Here is a 14957-nt window from a genome sequence, read left to right as displayed (position 1 = left end):
GTATATTTTTTCCTCTCTATTCTTTTGCTGAGCCGAAGTGGGAGGGAACATCGAAAGCACCACGTAGAACGAAAATGTACTGCTTTATCGGGCGTCGGTCTCGCATCTGATAAAAATAAAGGAAGAAAAAGAACAGAACTGCAATTCGGGCACGCGATTGGCTGGCAGCGTCCACATGGAAGCGCAAGGAACCAATCGCAGCGGCCGCTTCCTGCTGCACACGTTCTCGCAGCTCGCGAGAGAGACGAGCCGAGCACAGGCACAGCCGCCGACGAAGTCTGCGACCCGTAGATTTTGTCTTCTTGGCCCGGGTACGTATTTTTCTCGCCCACGGCGATCGCTTGCGAGCTTCAGCACTCGCTGGCGGCTGAATATTCGGCCGAAGAACGTTCCCGTGCCGCACGCGAGCGTAATTTTGTCTTCCTTTCCTGTTCGCGGTCTTATTTTCGCAGCCAATTGGACAAGACAGGCTGGAGCGGCTAGCGTAACAGTTTCTTCACAGGACGGCCCTTCACGGATACAGTACGGTAAGGAACGACACGTTCTCTCTGCGTATTGCTCGCGAGACATCGGTCTCGAGTGCCGTTTTTCGCGAGCGCCGCCGATCCACGGCCTTTTATCAGCGCAAGCCCTTCGCTCGCGTGGTGTCATGTTGTCGTTTTCCCGGAGGGGTCCCCCCCCTACCCGCTCCGGCGAGTCGATGACACGTCGACGGATATTGGCGAATAGGCTTAGAACGGGTTGCTTCGCGTTAATTCGCTCGAGCACGGCCGCCCTGGCGCCTGTGACCCGTGTCACTGCGAAGGAAACGCCGTGCCGAGTGCGATTGTTCTGCCAGTCCTTGGGCCGCAGTGCCGTGGCCACGTTGGCACCAGCGGCGCTGCGTTGTCGCCCGCTGCCCCTCTCTATGGCTCGGAGGCATGTTGCAGATCCGGTCAACGGGGAGATTTCGGCAAGTGTCTCCCCTACGTTTGGAATTCCACACAGGATTTCGACTGCCCGTTCTCTTTATGGCGTTCTTTTCGACGAGGGTTAGAGGAAAGAAGAAAGTTGAAGTGCACGGCGTGTCGCGAGAGCGCGTGTTATTGGTGCACTACGTGTGCCCGCGAGCATCGCCTCGCGCTGCACGCAGTGGTGGCGTGCTTGGCCGTGCCAGCGCGAGGCAGGCCGGTTGACCGACCCGACCGCCCCGTGTGGGGCGAGGGAAGAAAGCATGCCGCCAGCATCTCGTGGCTGGAAACGATCCTCGCTTCTCTCGAACGCGTGTACTGCTGGAGCGTTCCGCTCTCGCGATTAGCTCGCGCTATCTTTTGCGATCGTTGATTGGAGTCTCCGGATAATTTTGTTTCACACGTTCTTGAGTTTACGCACATGCCCGCCTCTCGTGTGGTGGGAATAGCCATGGTCCTTTTTTTTTTCTTTTTCGCTTATGAGGGCACGCCGTCTTGCCGCAGATGATCTGTGCTGTTAGGAAGAGACGCAGTTGCGTTATCTGTGCAGCGGGCCAGAGTCCACGTTGTCACATATGTTGCGTGTGTCGCATTTCCGCGAGAATGCCTCACGGCGTAGAAATCTCGCTGCGTTCGTGGCGTCTAGTGATGTGCGTAGAGAATGCTTGAAACACAGAAGTTAGGTTTCCGATGGTGAGTGCCGCCCCCCCCCCCTCCCCCTATCAACAACGTTGTACGCGTAGGGTGAAGGCAGCCGTTCAACTGACAAGACGCTGCTCGCTCGTGTAGTGCCGCGCCGCGTGGCGAGCAGACGTAATGTCTCGTAAAGCCTCGCATGGTGCCTTTCGAGTGGTCGGGGTTCTTGGTTTCGCATAATTTTCATTGTAATGTCAAGTGATACAGGAATTAATGTGCGACCAGTATTGAGGCTGTTCCACCAAGTATCTGCATATGCAAGAGAGACTGATCAGAGATGTATGGTAACCTCCGGACAGTGTGCGAGCTAGGAAGTTGCCACACCGCCGTTACTTATGCTTAAAATGTGCCTGCTGTTTTCCTTGTGGGGCTCAGTAGCATCTGTTTGTACAGTGCACATTGCTACATTTGTCACTGTTGAAACCGAAAAACACTACAGTAATATCAAATGCTGTCCCGTAATTGAAAATTCTCAAGTGACTGCATTGGTTCCATGCTCGTGCTGTTTGCAAGGATCTGTTCGTCAGTTAATGTAATCAAGGTTGCGTTTTGTTTGGACCAAGGTGTAGGACATTCTGTGTCCTTATGTTCCTGTAGCTTGATTGTCTGTAAATGCGTGATTGTAGCCTCATATATGTGTACAGCATTCTTTTGCAAGCTGTCTCAAGCAACCTCCAGTATTATAAATAGGTGCCTACTGTTCCAAGCCCGCATGCATTAGAAGTGCACTTACATTGGCATGTGCTTACATCTGATAAAAGGTTTTGCACAAACTAGGTTGTCTGAATGATACTTCTGGCAATAAGTGCCTATTCATGCACACAGAACCTGCTGTTAGAGTAAAGCCCATTATCCTTTACACATAATAGTTCTGCGGAAACCCTCAAGGTGGAGAGAAGTCATTAATAAAGGGAAAATCACTCGCCGGTTTGTAGCAATTGCTACAAAGGAAACCCACACGAATTCCTCGAGAAAGAAAAGGACCAGCACAAATTTTTCTTCAACTGCAAGGCTTTTCTTTTGAGGAACCTGTTGGGTTTCCTTTGTAGCAATTTGTATGAACGGGTGGGTGTCTGTTATTCCCCTTATCCTTTACACAATGCTTCATGTTACGTGCCTCACCAATTTGCGAGTACATTCTTGCTGGTAACATATCTACTCTAGGGGCTCTGAATGTTATGGATGCCATGTATGAGGTATACATGCACTGCTCCAAAAACATGCACTTCTGCTACCTTGTGCAAGATTGCTTTAGCTGAACATTAAACGAATATGTTTTATTAAAATAAAACTTTATTCGTACCTCTACAAGCATGCCTGCAAATAATCGTCATTGCAGTTTGCACCAAGACAAGGTAGATAGTTTTGCTTGATTCCTTCCTCTGTAGCTTGCAATTTTTTTGCGATGGCTATTTCACACATACACATACAATTTGTATTTTTTGGCTCACACTACCATTTCTTTATTATACACCCTGTGTGGTGGTGCATGACTGATGGTTTGCGCTGTAATATTAGCAGAGGTGTTCATCGCATTACTTATCAGTTAACACGAGGCTGCGTGGTTGGCACTTCGTTGGAGAAACGTGTAGGAAATTCCAATTGACCAGACGGGTCTGCAAAGTATCGTAAAGCCTTGCATTGTGCCCTTTTGAGCGATCAGCATATTGTTTCTTCAGAATTTTCATTGTGGTGTCAAAACAATGAAGCCATGGGACTAGGGACAGGTGTGTCAAAGTGGTTGCAGCTGGTATATGCACGTGCAAGGAAGTGTACTGAGTGGGGACATGTGGCAAAATCTGGAGTCTTGTCTAGTATGAACCCGCAGACAACTTTCTGTGGCTATGAAGGGAAAGCTAAGGGGTGGAGCTTCTGCACGTGTTATCGTGCCAAGTAGTCCGCCAGTGTAACACTGCTTTTGGTTGTTTGGAGCAGACGCTGAATCGACACAGTTTTCATGTGCGACGGTTTCGCGTTTGCGGAAGGAAAAAAACGCAAAATAAGTAAACTTTTACATTCGCTGGTGTGTTTTGTCTTAACTGTTGCTGATAAGATGTTGACGTTTTCTCTTCCCCAGCTTAAACTAACATCGATGAAAACATGGGACTCTTTCCAGAAGCACTCTCACTTGTGCATGCTTTGCCTTTGTAGCTTTCTCTTCATAGCCACAGAAAGTTGTTTGCGAGTATAGTACTGCTCAAGTCCAAAATGTGCCTGTTGGCATTGCTGGCAGTAGCAGGTTGTGGTGATTGGTGGAAGCATTGCTTTTGACATGGTGGCCATTACCCACAGGTTTCAGTACCTTCGCTGAAGGGCTCCGTTACTGCAAGATCAAGTGCCGTTTCCTAGAGAACAGCTGCAACTCAAATTTTAGACATTGTAAGAAGCTTAGTCTTAGCATAGACATCAAGCAGCTTCCACACGAAATTTAACATTTGAAATACGAGTAGATTTGGCACGAAAAGCTATCAAAAATAGATGTTTTGGATATTGAAAATGAAGAAAGTGAGATGTGTTGTCACCGTGCACCGGAAATGATGCAGTACTGAAAACGTTGAGAACCGGCGTGGATCCTTGGCATGACATTAGTCTAGATTAGACGGCACCCCCAGCACGCTGAAAAATCTTAAGGGCTGTGGTCCGAGGTTTGCGCATTATCCACTAAACACCAGGTAGACATGCTGTCTGCTTTACTGCTATTTAAAGGCTGTTATCGCACCGCTGCAGCATCACACCATCTGCTGGTTCCCGGCACACCTCGGAGTGATCGAGGACGCCCCTCGCAATCTCAATGAGATGGCTCACAGGAGCGCGCGAGACCTAACCTTCCGCGACGCCACCTATTCTGGTCGTGACCATCCCAGCGAGAATCAGGACCCTCCCTCCACATATAATGAGATCATAAAGCACTTTTATCTAGACCGCAGAATATACAGCACACCTCACAATAAGCTCACCAGCCCTCAAGCCCTGACGTTCAGAATGCTTCAAACAAACACGTACCCCACGCAGAACAGACTACATCACTACATGCCTGACCTATACAAAACATCACATTGCGAAAATTGCCATAGCACACTAGACGTACATCACTTGCTCTGGCCGTGTGGTCGGACCCACGCAAACAAGGAACAAGACTCCGCCAGGCTACAAGACGCATTACGCAGCACGGACCTGGCGGAGCAGCTCTGGGCCGTCCAGCGAGCCCATGATGCGGCCAGGGAGTTACAACTCCCGGTCCCAACGTGGGAGTAGCCCGCTCTATGGGACCTTGCGCCCCGTAGCTTGCAGGACCTTTCTATAAAGTTACTCCATCCATCCATCCATCCATCCATCCATTAAAATATTCGGACAATTACTCGTCCTGCAGGGTTGTCATGATTGCCTCAGTAGTGTATGCGCTGCTCGCGTATAACCAATTTAGCCAGTGCAAAAGTTTTGTTGTGTTTGGCTTGCCAGTACTGCAAAATTTTATGAAGTGCCAAGTGACACCAGTAAACAATACACTTAGTGAAGACAATGAGCTCCAGGGATCCTCTTTTATCTGTGCTGTTTTATGTTGCCACTTGGGCTTTAAGGAATGCAGAGTATAATTGAAAGCAGACTTAGTTGCAGAACTGGTAGAGACGCAGTACTGCCGATTTTTGTGAAAAGTGCATCTTTGAAGTAGTGTGTACTTGGAGGTAAGGTGTGCACTTGTAGTTTCATGCATCCATCTCCTTTGGGTAGATGAGCTGTGCCATCACCTGTTTTTCTGCAAAAGCAGCGCTCTTGAATGTTATTTATTGTGTTGACTTTAAAGCATGGGCATAATGTCAATCTATCACGTGCATTCATTTCACGTGGTCGAGTTAATACTAGTACTATCACGTTCATGCAGCACTAAATTTTTTTATCAGGAATTTGTACTAGGATGCAGCATTTCATGTGACATTGTAATAATACTGTTTAGAAGCCAATGTCGGATGGTCAAGCAAGACCTTGACAAATCGGGGGAATGTAAGAATGCTAGTCGACCTTTTTCTTGGTGGATGGAGTGCTTATGTAGAGCTATTTGCATGTCTGCAAAATAGTTTTTTTAAATGAAACCTGGCTAGGTTTGCGTGATAGTTTGCCTAGCAAGCTAATTCATATATTGTGACAAAGAAATGAAACGACGTGCACAGGGAAGGTCTCGGTTGATGTTTGAGGTCATTGTATGGCAGGAACGTTAAAAGCTTCTTATAAGTGGTACACACTGGGGCTACTGAGTCATGTTATGCATCCCAGCTCAAAGTGCAATTTTGCTGCTGGCCAGCACTCTGCTAGCTGTCAGCACGATGTACTGACAGTAAAGATAGAAATTTTATGCCTGAAAAAGGAAGTCGCATCATTCTTTTGCAACCATATCTGGTGAGCCACAATTTTACAGTTTCCATGGAACAACTCTGACTATGGTTGTTTAGGTTGTGTTCAGTCAAGTTTTCTTTATGGCATCGGTTGTGGTGCGTTTGCCTGCAAGCATCTGTATGGTCCATCGCAGTGGTAGAGTAGGGTTGTGGGGCACATTTGTTGCTAATATATGCTGCACGAGGAAGAAGTATCGCTCTGCATCGCTTCTTGTGTTGTCACAGTTTCTTCTTGCTGGTTCACGAAAGCTTTGCTTGAACAGTTTCCCACGGTGCATGATATCTGCATGAATTTTTTGCTCAGCCAATCAACGCAGTTTTCTGTGGTTAGATGGCAATCTGTTCTGAAGTTGTGGCCAAGGTGGCAGTGGCCCTTGCCTATCTGGGCAAAGAAAACTGCGCTTTGGAATCTTGTCTCCTGCTGTTCTGTTTCTAATGCACTGTTTCTTCGCTTATGTGCCAACTGGCTCAAATTAGCCTGCTGTTTATATTTTCCTCCCCTGCCAGCATCACCCCATGCTATATTTGTCTGCACTTTAGGACATTGGTTCTTTGCAACTCCCACATTCTTATTCTATCGCAGTTCTGATATGTTAAAACCTCGGGTACATTGGTTGAAGTATTAACTTTTACCATGTTGCTTGACATATGTAAGCAAACTATAAAAGTTATTATAAACGCTTTGCACTTAAAAGGTTGACACATGAAAAGTGTGAAGCTTGGGAAACACTTGTGCACTATCTTCATTTGATACCAATGTTGGTTAAAAGAGGTTGGACCTGGCATTGACATTACTGGGACATGGCACAAAGCAATATTTGATGAAGTTGTGTAGCTGACATTGCGGGAAACATGCTCTTGGGGCAAAGGTACGACAACGCAGTAGCGCAAACAATCAATAGGGCTTTTTTGCATCTTCTGTACACCAATCTAGCCAGCTGAATTACTGCGAATAGAACATGCGGGTGGGCATTGGCGTACTGGGGAAGTCAGACTTACCGCGCCAGGGTATCTAGTGAATATTTTTGCCCCGACACCTAATTGTTTGGGTGTACCGAAATGCAATTGGTGACACATTCTAACAATCATGGTTGTCCATCCCGGTGCCCCGTTAAAACCTTTCATGATTTAAGGATCACTACCATCATGCATAGCCGTATTGCTGCACATCAGATATTTCTGTCTGTCATGTTTTCTCGATAATGTCAATGACACCAGGTCTGGCATTTTGAGACCAAATTTAGTATCAAATTAAGGTAACATGTTTCCGAACGTTTGTGCTTGCTAAGTGGGATAACCTTTATGCCCGAGAAGCATGTGGTGGTGATGTTTCTGGCATTCGATTGACAATGTGTCAATACTCTTACAGAGAACACTGGGTGGTCAAAATTCTTTCATACCTCTCTATTCAAGGGGCTATGACAAAGCTTGCATTGTGTTGCATGGTAAAACATATTTGATCATTCGATAGAGTAAAAAATCTTATAAGAATTATATTGTATTGCAGTTAAATAGTACAATAGTCTGGTCATGCTGGCAAGTGACGAAACGTAATGCATTCTCTGTGATCGGTGTGTGCAGTATACGTGTGGTTTCATTTTCCGCACTTGCACTTTAATGGTCACTGCTAGAATAATTCTGTGGGAATTCTCTGCTATATGGTCTTTTTCTTGGGCAAGTGAGATAATTGTGGGCGCAGTGCAATGGCAATGCCCTTGCTGCACCATTTGGGTGCCAGGGACTGCAGAGCAAGGAGAGTTTCGCACTTGCGCGCACATCGTGTGGGAGCAGAAGACATGGCAGTGGCCGCGCACTTGTTGACATGGCACTAACCGTGCCAAAACGGCCATCACTGCCATCACTGCTGGTGTAAGTGGCCTAGAGGCAGCAATTTCAAGTTAAAATGTGGCCCAAGAGCCAAGTTTTGTATGCGTAACCATAATTTAGGGTGTCCCTCATCTCAGTATTGCTTTGGGAGACTAAACCCCATGAATCGATCACAGCTCAGCTAACACACTCTGTCCTACTTGCAGCTGTACTGTCTGACTTTGGACAAGTCCCTGCCATAGGATGAACGCGGACTTGCAGCAGCAGCCTGCCGAAGGGGTGGCGGGACCATCCTCGTCGACGGCGCCGGCCGCATCTGGCGGCTTCAGCTATGATGAGGTGTTCCCCGCCCTCCCCGAAAAGGAGGCGCCTGTGGAGGCAGGCAGCGCGGGCGGCGCCGGGAGCGGGGGTGGGGGCGCCCTGGGCCAGTGGAACCACAAGATGCACGTCAAGTCTTCCGTCATCACCCAGATCTTCCACGTGCCGAGCGAGGAGCGCCGTTTCCGGGAGACTAGCTCGCAGCGGTTTGGGGAGCTGGGGGAGCAGGCCAAGATCTGTGCGGACATCATGCGTGACACCCAGACCACCATTGAAGTGAGCTCGTCCCGCGACCACTCGCTCACTGTGCTGGTGACGGGACGGGAGCGCAACGTGGCCCTTGCCCGGGCACAGGTGCTCCGTGCCCTTCAGACACAGGTGAGGAGGGTGTGGCTGCTCGGCCTGGAAGGACAGCGGGACCGACGGGTGTTGACTGGGTGCTAGGCATTGATTATAAACTTTTACCCAAAATTGTAGTTGTTTAATTAGCCAATTAATTAGTTTGGTGGGTTTTCATATCCGAGCTAAATATTGAGATTGTTCTTGCGCATTAACTTAAAGAAAAAGTTCATCAGCCTGTTACACTCCTGTAACACATGAAGGCGAAAGCCTACTGCACACTTGGTAGCGCATTAAGTTGTACAGTCGAAGGGGTCAGACTTCTTTGCAAGACATAACGAGCCGCAGTGTGAAGTACAGGTGTTGCGCTTCAGGTTGACGCCTCGACGACACATGCGAGCACTTAATGCACTACTTAAAGGTGCAGCATGCCCGTCGCCAATAAGTGTTACGATTGTGTAACACAAGCCCAACACAATTGCGCTGCATCCTCTCGGCAGGGGAAAGCAGCACTCGCGGTCAAACGCTTTGCTCCTTGTTTCTCGCTTGGCGAGCATCCGATCCGGCCGTATCGTGCTTTCGAGGCCTACTGCTCAATCCGCTAGGCCCCAAGCGAGCATCCTCCATCAGTGCCTCTCTCGCTTTGCAGTCAATTGTCGCCGCAACTGCCGCGTGACGTCAGCGACTCGGCACGTTTTTCTTTCTGCGCATGCAGCTCGTTCCCCTCTCCACCCATTGCGCACTGGGGGAAGGTCACATGGTTTTTTGTACCGCTAGACTAGACGCTGTATTTTTTTTTCAAGGTGATCGTGCAACGAGTCACTGAAGGCTTTCACCTTCAAATAGTTATTTGAGTGGGCAATTACTTTTAAAATCACGCCAGCGACACCTTACTTGAGTGCCCATAAATCAAGCCTAGTAAAACACAGACGCAATCCCAGTGAGGTTATTCACTTGACCACTTGTCTTGCTGCCTTGAGATGCAGTGTTCATGGGCGGCGTTTGCTCCGACACCCAAGAGACATGTGCAGGTGCCGCTTTAGTTGCAACATTTTTGCTCAAACTGTGCTTCTCTTCCTTGCTATTGAGTAATCGAAGAAGGGACACTGTTGCCGATGCTCATCTGTTTGCTTATGTGACCTCAACCAATGGTGATAATGAATTATGACTAAACCATTAATCGAATAATCAGAAGGAAATTAATCGAAAGGTTACTCGGAAATAATCGGAAAGTTAGGTCAGCCCTAGTGCTGACCTAACTGGCATGAACTTGCTGAACATGGGTGTAATTATAGCTCAAAACTTGGAAAGCAGTTATCTTTTTCTTTCATAGCATGTTTTATGCTATAAATGCACTTTCTGCAATAAAGTTTGATAAAAGGGGCACTAGGAGTAGGATAGGGAAACGGGATTTACTACTGAAGGTAGGTGCTTCGATTTCATTATCACCTTGACCTCCGTGTTGTTAAATCATCTCGTACCGGCAAACAGTTAAGTGCAGTACTTGCTGAAAGGGTGTGCCAATGGTTTGCTGCTGCAGAAAAAATAGGTGGTTGTGCGTGATATGTCCGCTCACCACATTGTTAGAGTGTACATTAGTCTCTTCATTTTAGAACATTTGCCGCATTCCGTAGGTAAACGTGTGGAATAATGTTGCCGGGTGATGCAGGCTCAGGGCACCATCCAGATCCCCAAGGAACACCATCGCTTCATCCTTGGCAAAAATGGCAAGAAGTTGGCTGAATTGGAACAGAACACCGCCACGAAGATCACGGTACCAAGGACAGATGACAACTCCGACGTCATCACGATCAGTGGCACCAAGGAGGCCATCGACCGGGCACGCGATCAGATACAGAAGATCTCAGAGGAAAAGGTAAGCGCTTGCTGCACGCCGAAAAATTTTTCGGCACTATAAGTCACTGACAAACAGGGCTTGCAACGGCACATAAAGCAGGTGATTAACAAAAGCACTTCGTTTGTCATCTGCTTTATGTCCTGTTGCGAGCGCTGTTTATTTATGCGAGCATACACCAACTGCCTTAAATTAGCACCTTATTGTAGCATTTGATTATTGTGCAGTGCACATTTCCCGGTGATTAGATAGCAAAGGAGAGGGGATAAACAGCACAACTGTTTTTAAGTTGTGATCTCCGCCTATATAGCGGTGCTCCGCCGGGAGTCACCTAGACCACCGCGCAGGTCCGAGGATCCGAGCCCCTCAGGGGGACGATCAGCTCAGCCGCGTGTGTAGCGTGTGCCCGAAGCGACGCTCGTTCGGTCTCCTATGGGAGCGAAACAGAGCGCCGCAAGGAGAAGGCCCAGAGTACAAGGAAGGCGTTTATTGTACGACCACCTTGGCGTTCAGGATATCTGTACACACCCGTTCCGGCGCGGGGCTCATGAGCCGAAGCTCCTGCAAGTCAAGGGGTGACACTCAGCTATCTCAAAACGCGGTAGCACGCCGCTATACGGGAGGATGGCTCCCAACGACCGTGCTACCAGGGCAACGTTCTTTCAGCTCGGGGTAGCCTCCGAGGGCGACTCGGCGCAGTACGACCGCGCACGTCAAGTGAGCCGCGTCTCTTTGGCGTAGCCTTCAGAACAGGAGCAGCGAATAGGCACGCAACCGCCTCGGGTCGAGGACCTTCGGCGAGACCGGCCAACCAAAGGGATGACCGGGAGAATGGGAAGTCAGTACGCATCGTTTCGCTGTCTGAGAGCTTCTCCCCGCGTTGCCGCTCCTCGGTCGACTTGAGTCGCCAGGATAGAGGGAACGCGGGTTCCCGCCCAAACAGACCAATCGGGTGAGCCCCTGGACTGTTCGGCGGCGGACGGCAGCAAGTGTTTTACGGTCCCGCTGCCGTTCGGCGCCCTCGGAGGAATGAGAGAGGGGGAAAGCGGTGGACCGCGCGCGCGAAGTTCAAAAGCGACCTCGCCGCGCTCGGTTCCTATGCCCAAAACGTGCTGTGCTATGGCGCTGCAACGAAATGGGCTACGCAGTCCCCACAAAGTGTACCAGCTCAGCTTTTCCAGCAGCAATTAGCGATCGTTTGGTTTACCGCAATGATTTCTGCAGGAAAGACAACGGAAGGAAGGACAAGGACGAAACAGCATGGTAGAATGAGTAATGTCTGTCAAACTGGTACCCATTAAAAGCCTTCGTGATTGACTGCTAATTTGTCAGCTTAATTTGATACTTAAAGCTTGTTTATAATGAAGTCGTATCTAACATAAAAATGCCTTTGTTATATCATGTTCATTATAAGCACATACACTGATATCGGTGAAGAAAGGTTAACCAGCTTTGGATTAATTTTTTTATACCCATATCACCAAGCCAGTAGTCATGTATTGAATCAATGAAAAAACTTGGAAATTTGCATAATCTTGAATGCCTTCGAGCCGTGAATGGGGGGGCACTTTCGTCAACAGTGTGTTAACGCTAACGGAGTAAACAACGTGTTTGATGAAAAAGAATAGCAAGAAACGACTTGCCTTTTAAAAAAAATTTCTTGCAGCACCAATTGCCAGTTGCATGTGAAATAAAAGGCCATTGGTTCTCTAGCCTATGAAAAGTACCTGTCTGACACTGCTATTACCTTGACTTAAGAATTGCACACATTGAAAAAGGGTTCTGTGAAGTGTAGATCCTTTGAAGTGAATGTTGCTGTGTGTGTTAATGGTAAGCACATAGTGCTGCCGGAAGTCTTGACGATGGTCCGTCTGGTTCTTGCACAGTCAAAACATGGTGTGGAGGAGCTGAAGATCCCCCGCATGTACCACCCATTCATTGCTGGTCCGTACGGCAACAGTGTGAAAGCTCTGGAGCAGGAAACGGGCACTCGCATCCGCCTCGACCGGGAAGAGGATAAGGTGACCATCACTGGCGACAAGGAGAATGTGGCCAAGGCCAAGGACTCGCTCATGGCCACCTACGAGGACCGTAAGGTCCACTGCCAGAGTGTTGGTGTTGAGGTATGCTGTCATTCGAATCTTTCTGCGCTCTGGTTGTGGGGCTCTCGAGAAATGGATTTCTTTCTTCTCTTTTTCGGTTAACATTTTGTTATTGTTAATGAGGACCTACTACGGTAGCTTAGCTGCTGTGGCATTCTACTGAGCATAGTCCAGCAGTACATCTTGCTGGGCCAGTTGGCTCATATTGCTCAGTAGACCATAGCTATTTATGATCGCTTAGCACGAACAAGGAAGGACAGAAGAGAACAAGGGGAGCACCAACTTTTGACTGCCTTGTAGTGCTCAGCACGAGTTTGTGCATTTGACTCCTAGCTGCCGTGGTCACATTCAGATAGGGGCAGAATACGAGAATGGGCTTGCAAAAACCGCAGGTAATTGGAATTAATACCGATCACTTCACTACAGTGTTCATCGAGTAGCCTGTGTGCCACTTTGCTACGCTAAACCCCATAATTTGAATTTGATTTCATTTTTCGAACAGCCCTATGCAAAGTGCTCAATTGTGGTTGAACAAGAGATGTTGCTGAAGCCAATCTCTCGACAAGAGCACTCGCTTTCATTGGGGCCGATAAGTCTCCTGTCGAAACATTTGCTCCAACAACATTTGTTCTACCACTGTGGATCTATTCTCGACTCGCCACCTTCTTATTAGCCTCGGTCTTGTGAGGATTTCTGTGCAGAAAACTAAGTATATTCCAGCACAAGCTTGTTCTTTTGTCCCGCAGGTTAAGAAGTCACAGCACAAGTATGTCCATGGCTACCGGGGCCAGACCCTGCAGGACCTGTTTGAGCAGACGGGCGTCTGGGTGGAGGTGCCGCCCATGGAGAGCGACGTGGAGACCATCGTCCTGCGGGGCAACCCCCAGGACCTGGGCCACGCCCTCTCGCTCGTCTACGAGAAGGCCAACAGCTACCAGATAGTCGAAGTCCCAGCCAAGAGCTGGATGCATAAGTATATAATTGGCAAGAAGGGCGAGAACATTAAGCGCATCACAGCCGACTACCACAAGACGCACGTGGACTTCTGCGAGGACGAGAATGTGATCCGCATTGAGGGCCCCAAGGAAGAGCTCGAGGCAGTCAAGACGGCACTGGAGGAGAAGGTGCATGAGATCCAGTCTACCATGGATTCTGTTGAGATCAAGGTTGACCCCCTGTACCACAGGCACATCATCGGAAAGTCTGGTTCCAACGGTAAGCTTTCAATTGCCATGTTTTTTTGTTTTGTTTTTTTCTCTCGGTACCCCTTCGCCCCCGTGCGAGCATAATAGAAACATCCTATATATGGGGCTAAAATTCGTGCATACTTTAATAAAGGATATTTACCTATCGTGCGGCCAAAAATACATAGAGCGATTGAGCAAGTGCCTCCTAAAGCATAAACAAAAAGTGCAGAAAGAGGGGGGAGGGGGGGGGGGGGGGCTTTTTAGTCTTACATTGTTCTGAATATGAATGTTCTCTCCATTTTGAATATTCCAGTGGTGGGGAGATGTGAATAATCGAACCAGAATTGTAATGGTGGCCACGGCTAGTGCAAGGCAGGGGACCGTTAGTAAGCCTTATTTGGCTCTTCATGAAGAGCTGTCACTTGGGGGAGGCGCGGAAAGTGGTGCGCCCACTCGAGATGTAACTAAGGTTTGCAGGTGACTTCAGTCTTGCTGGCTCAATCACTTCAGCTTGAAGAAAGTAACGGATTTCTATCAAAAGTAACTGAAAGGTTGAAACTGACATGCCACAAATACGGTATGCACTCATGTAAGGGCCACACTTCTCAATTTTGACAAGGTGTTGCCCTTACACGGGACCGAACCTTTTTGTCAAAATGGTGCCGGCACAGCAGGTGACTTGTGCACAACCCAGAACCCTGGATGTACCATTGCATCTGAGGTCAATGGCAGCTCTTGGTATCCAGTTGTGGCGCGTGGAAGTACGCAGCATGTGAAAATTCGCTGATGCGCGCACGCTGCCCGGAGGCACTGAACGCGATTGCTTCTCTGTTGGAAATTTATTTCCAACCTTTGGGCTGCCAAGATGGAAGTGTGGCACTCATACAGGTGTGTCCCTTGCAGGAGACTATACAGTGAAAATGATTTCAGTGTGTGCACACTTCTCGCAGCAAGTTCTGTGTATAAGCCAATCGGTTTTTCAGGTTTTTTGAGACGTAACATTGTCATACGACTCTGGGTGTCGCCCAGAGTCGTATGTTGGAGAAACCATGAAAGCTTCGCCTACACCGATAACCAGTGTGTCTGACACATTTTTTCTTCTGGCTTTTATTGTAACGTAAGGCACCTGTAAGAAATTATTTGATAGGTATGGCATCAAACGGTAAAAGTGGTTGCTGACTTATTACTTTCTTGTAATTAAAATCAGTTTCTTTTGACTACCTGATAACTTGAGCATTTTTTCTGGCCCATTCTGTTCAAAAACTAACAATTTCTTTAGCGGCTGCACTTTAATT

At 48.2% G+C, this 14957-nt stretch overlaps 2 protein-coding genes across 2 annotated transcripts in view; both read left to right on the top strand.

The window, feature by feature from the left end:
• The window catches only part of LOC135899830 (SUZ RNA-binding domain-containing-like), a 58159-nt gene that overhangs the window by 4327 nt on the left and 38875 nt on the right, over positions 1-14957 (top strand). The gene's annotated exons all lie outside the window — the stretch shown is intronic.
• Positions 167-14957, top strand: part of LOC135899828 (vigilin-like) — a 38191-nt gene continuing 23400 nt past the window's right edge. Inside the window, exons 1-6 of the mRNA XM_065429188.1 lie at positions 167-311; positions 453-527; positions 8068-8557; positions 10188-10394; positions 12260-12496; positions 13222-13690. Of these exons, the coding sequence (XP_065285260.1) occupies positions 8105-8557; positions 10188-10394; positions 12260-12496; positions 13222-13690 (1366 nt within the window). The 5' untranslated portion in view covers positions 167-311; positions 453-527; positions 8068-8104. The remainder of the gene's footprint in view (positions 312-452; positions 528-8067; positions 8558-10187; positions 10395-12259; positions 12497-13221; positions 13691-14957) is intronic.

The sequence above is a fragment of the Dermacentor albipictus genome, chromosome 2, assembly GCF_038994185.2.
Source record: "Dermacentor albipictus isolate Rhodes 1998 colony chromosome 2, USDA_Dalb.pri_finalv2, whole genome shotgun sequence".
In the NCBI taxonomy this organism is placed as follows: domain Eukaryota; kingdom Metazoa; phylum Arthropoda; class Arachnida; order Ixodida; family Ixodidae; genus Dermacentor; species Dermacentor albipictus.
This window is presented reverse-complemented; position numbering and strand designations above follow the sequence as displayed.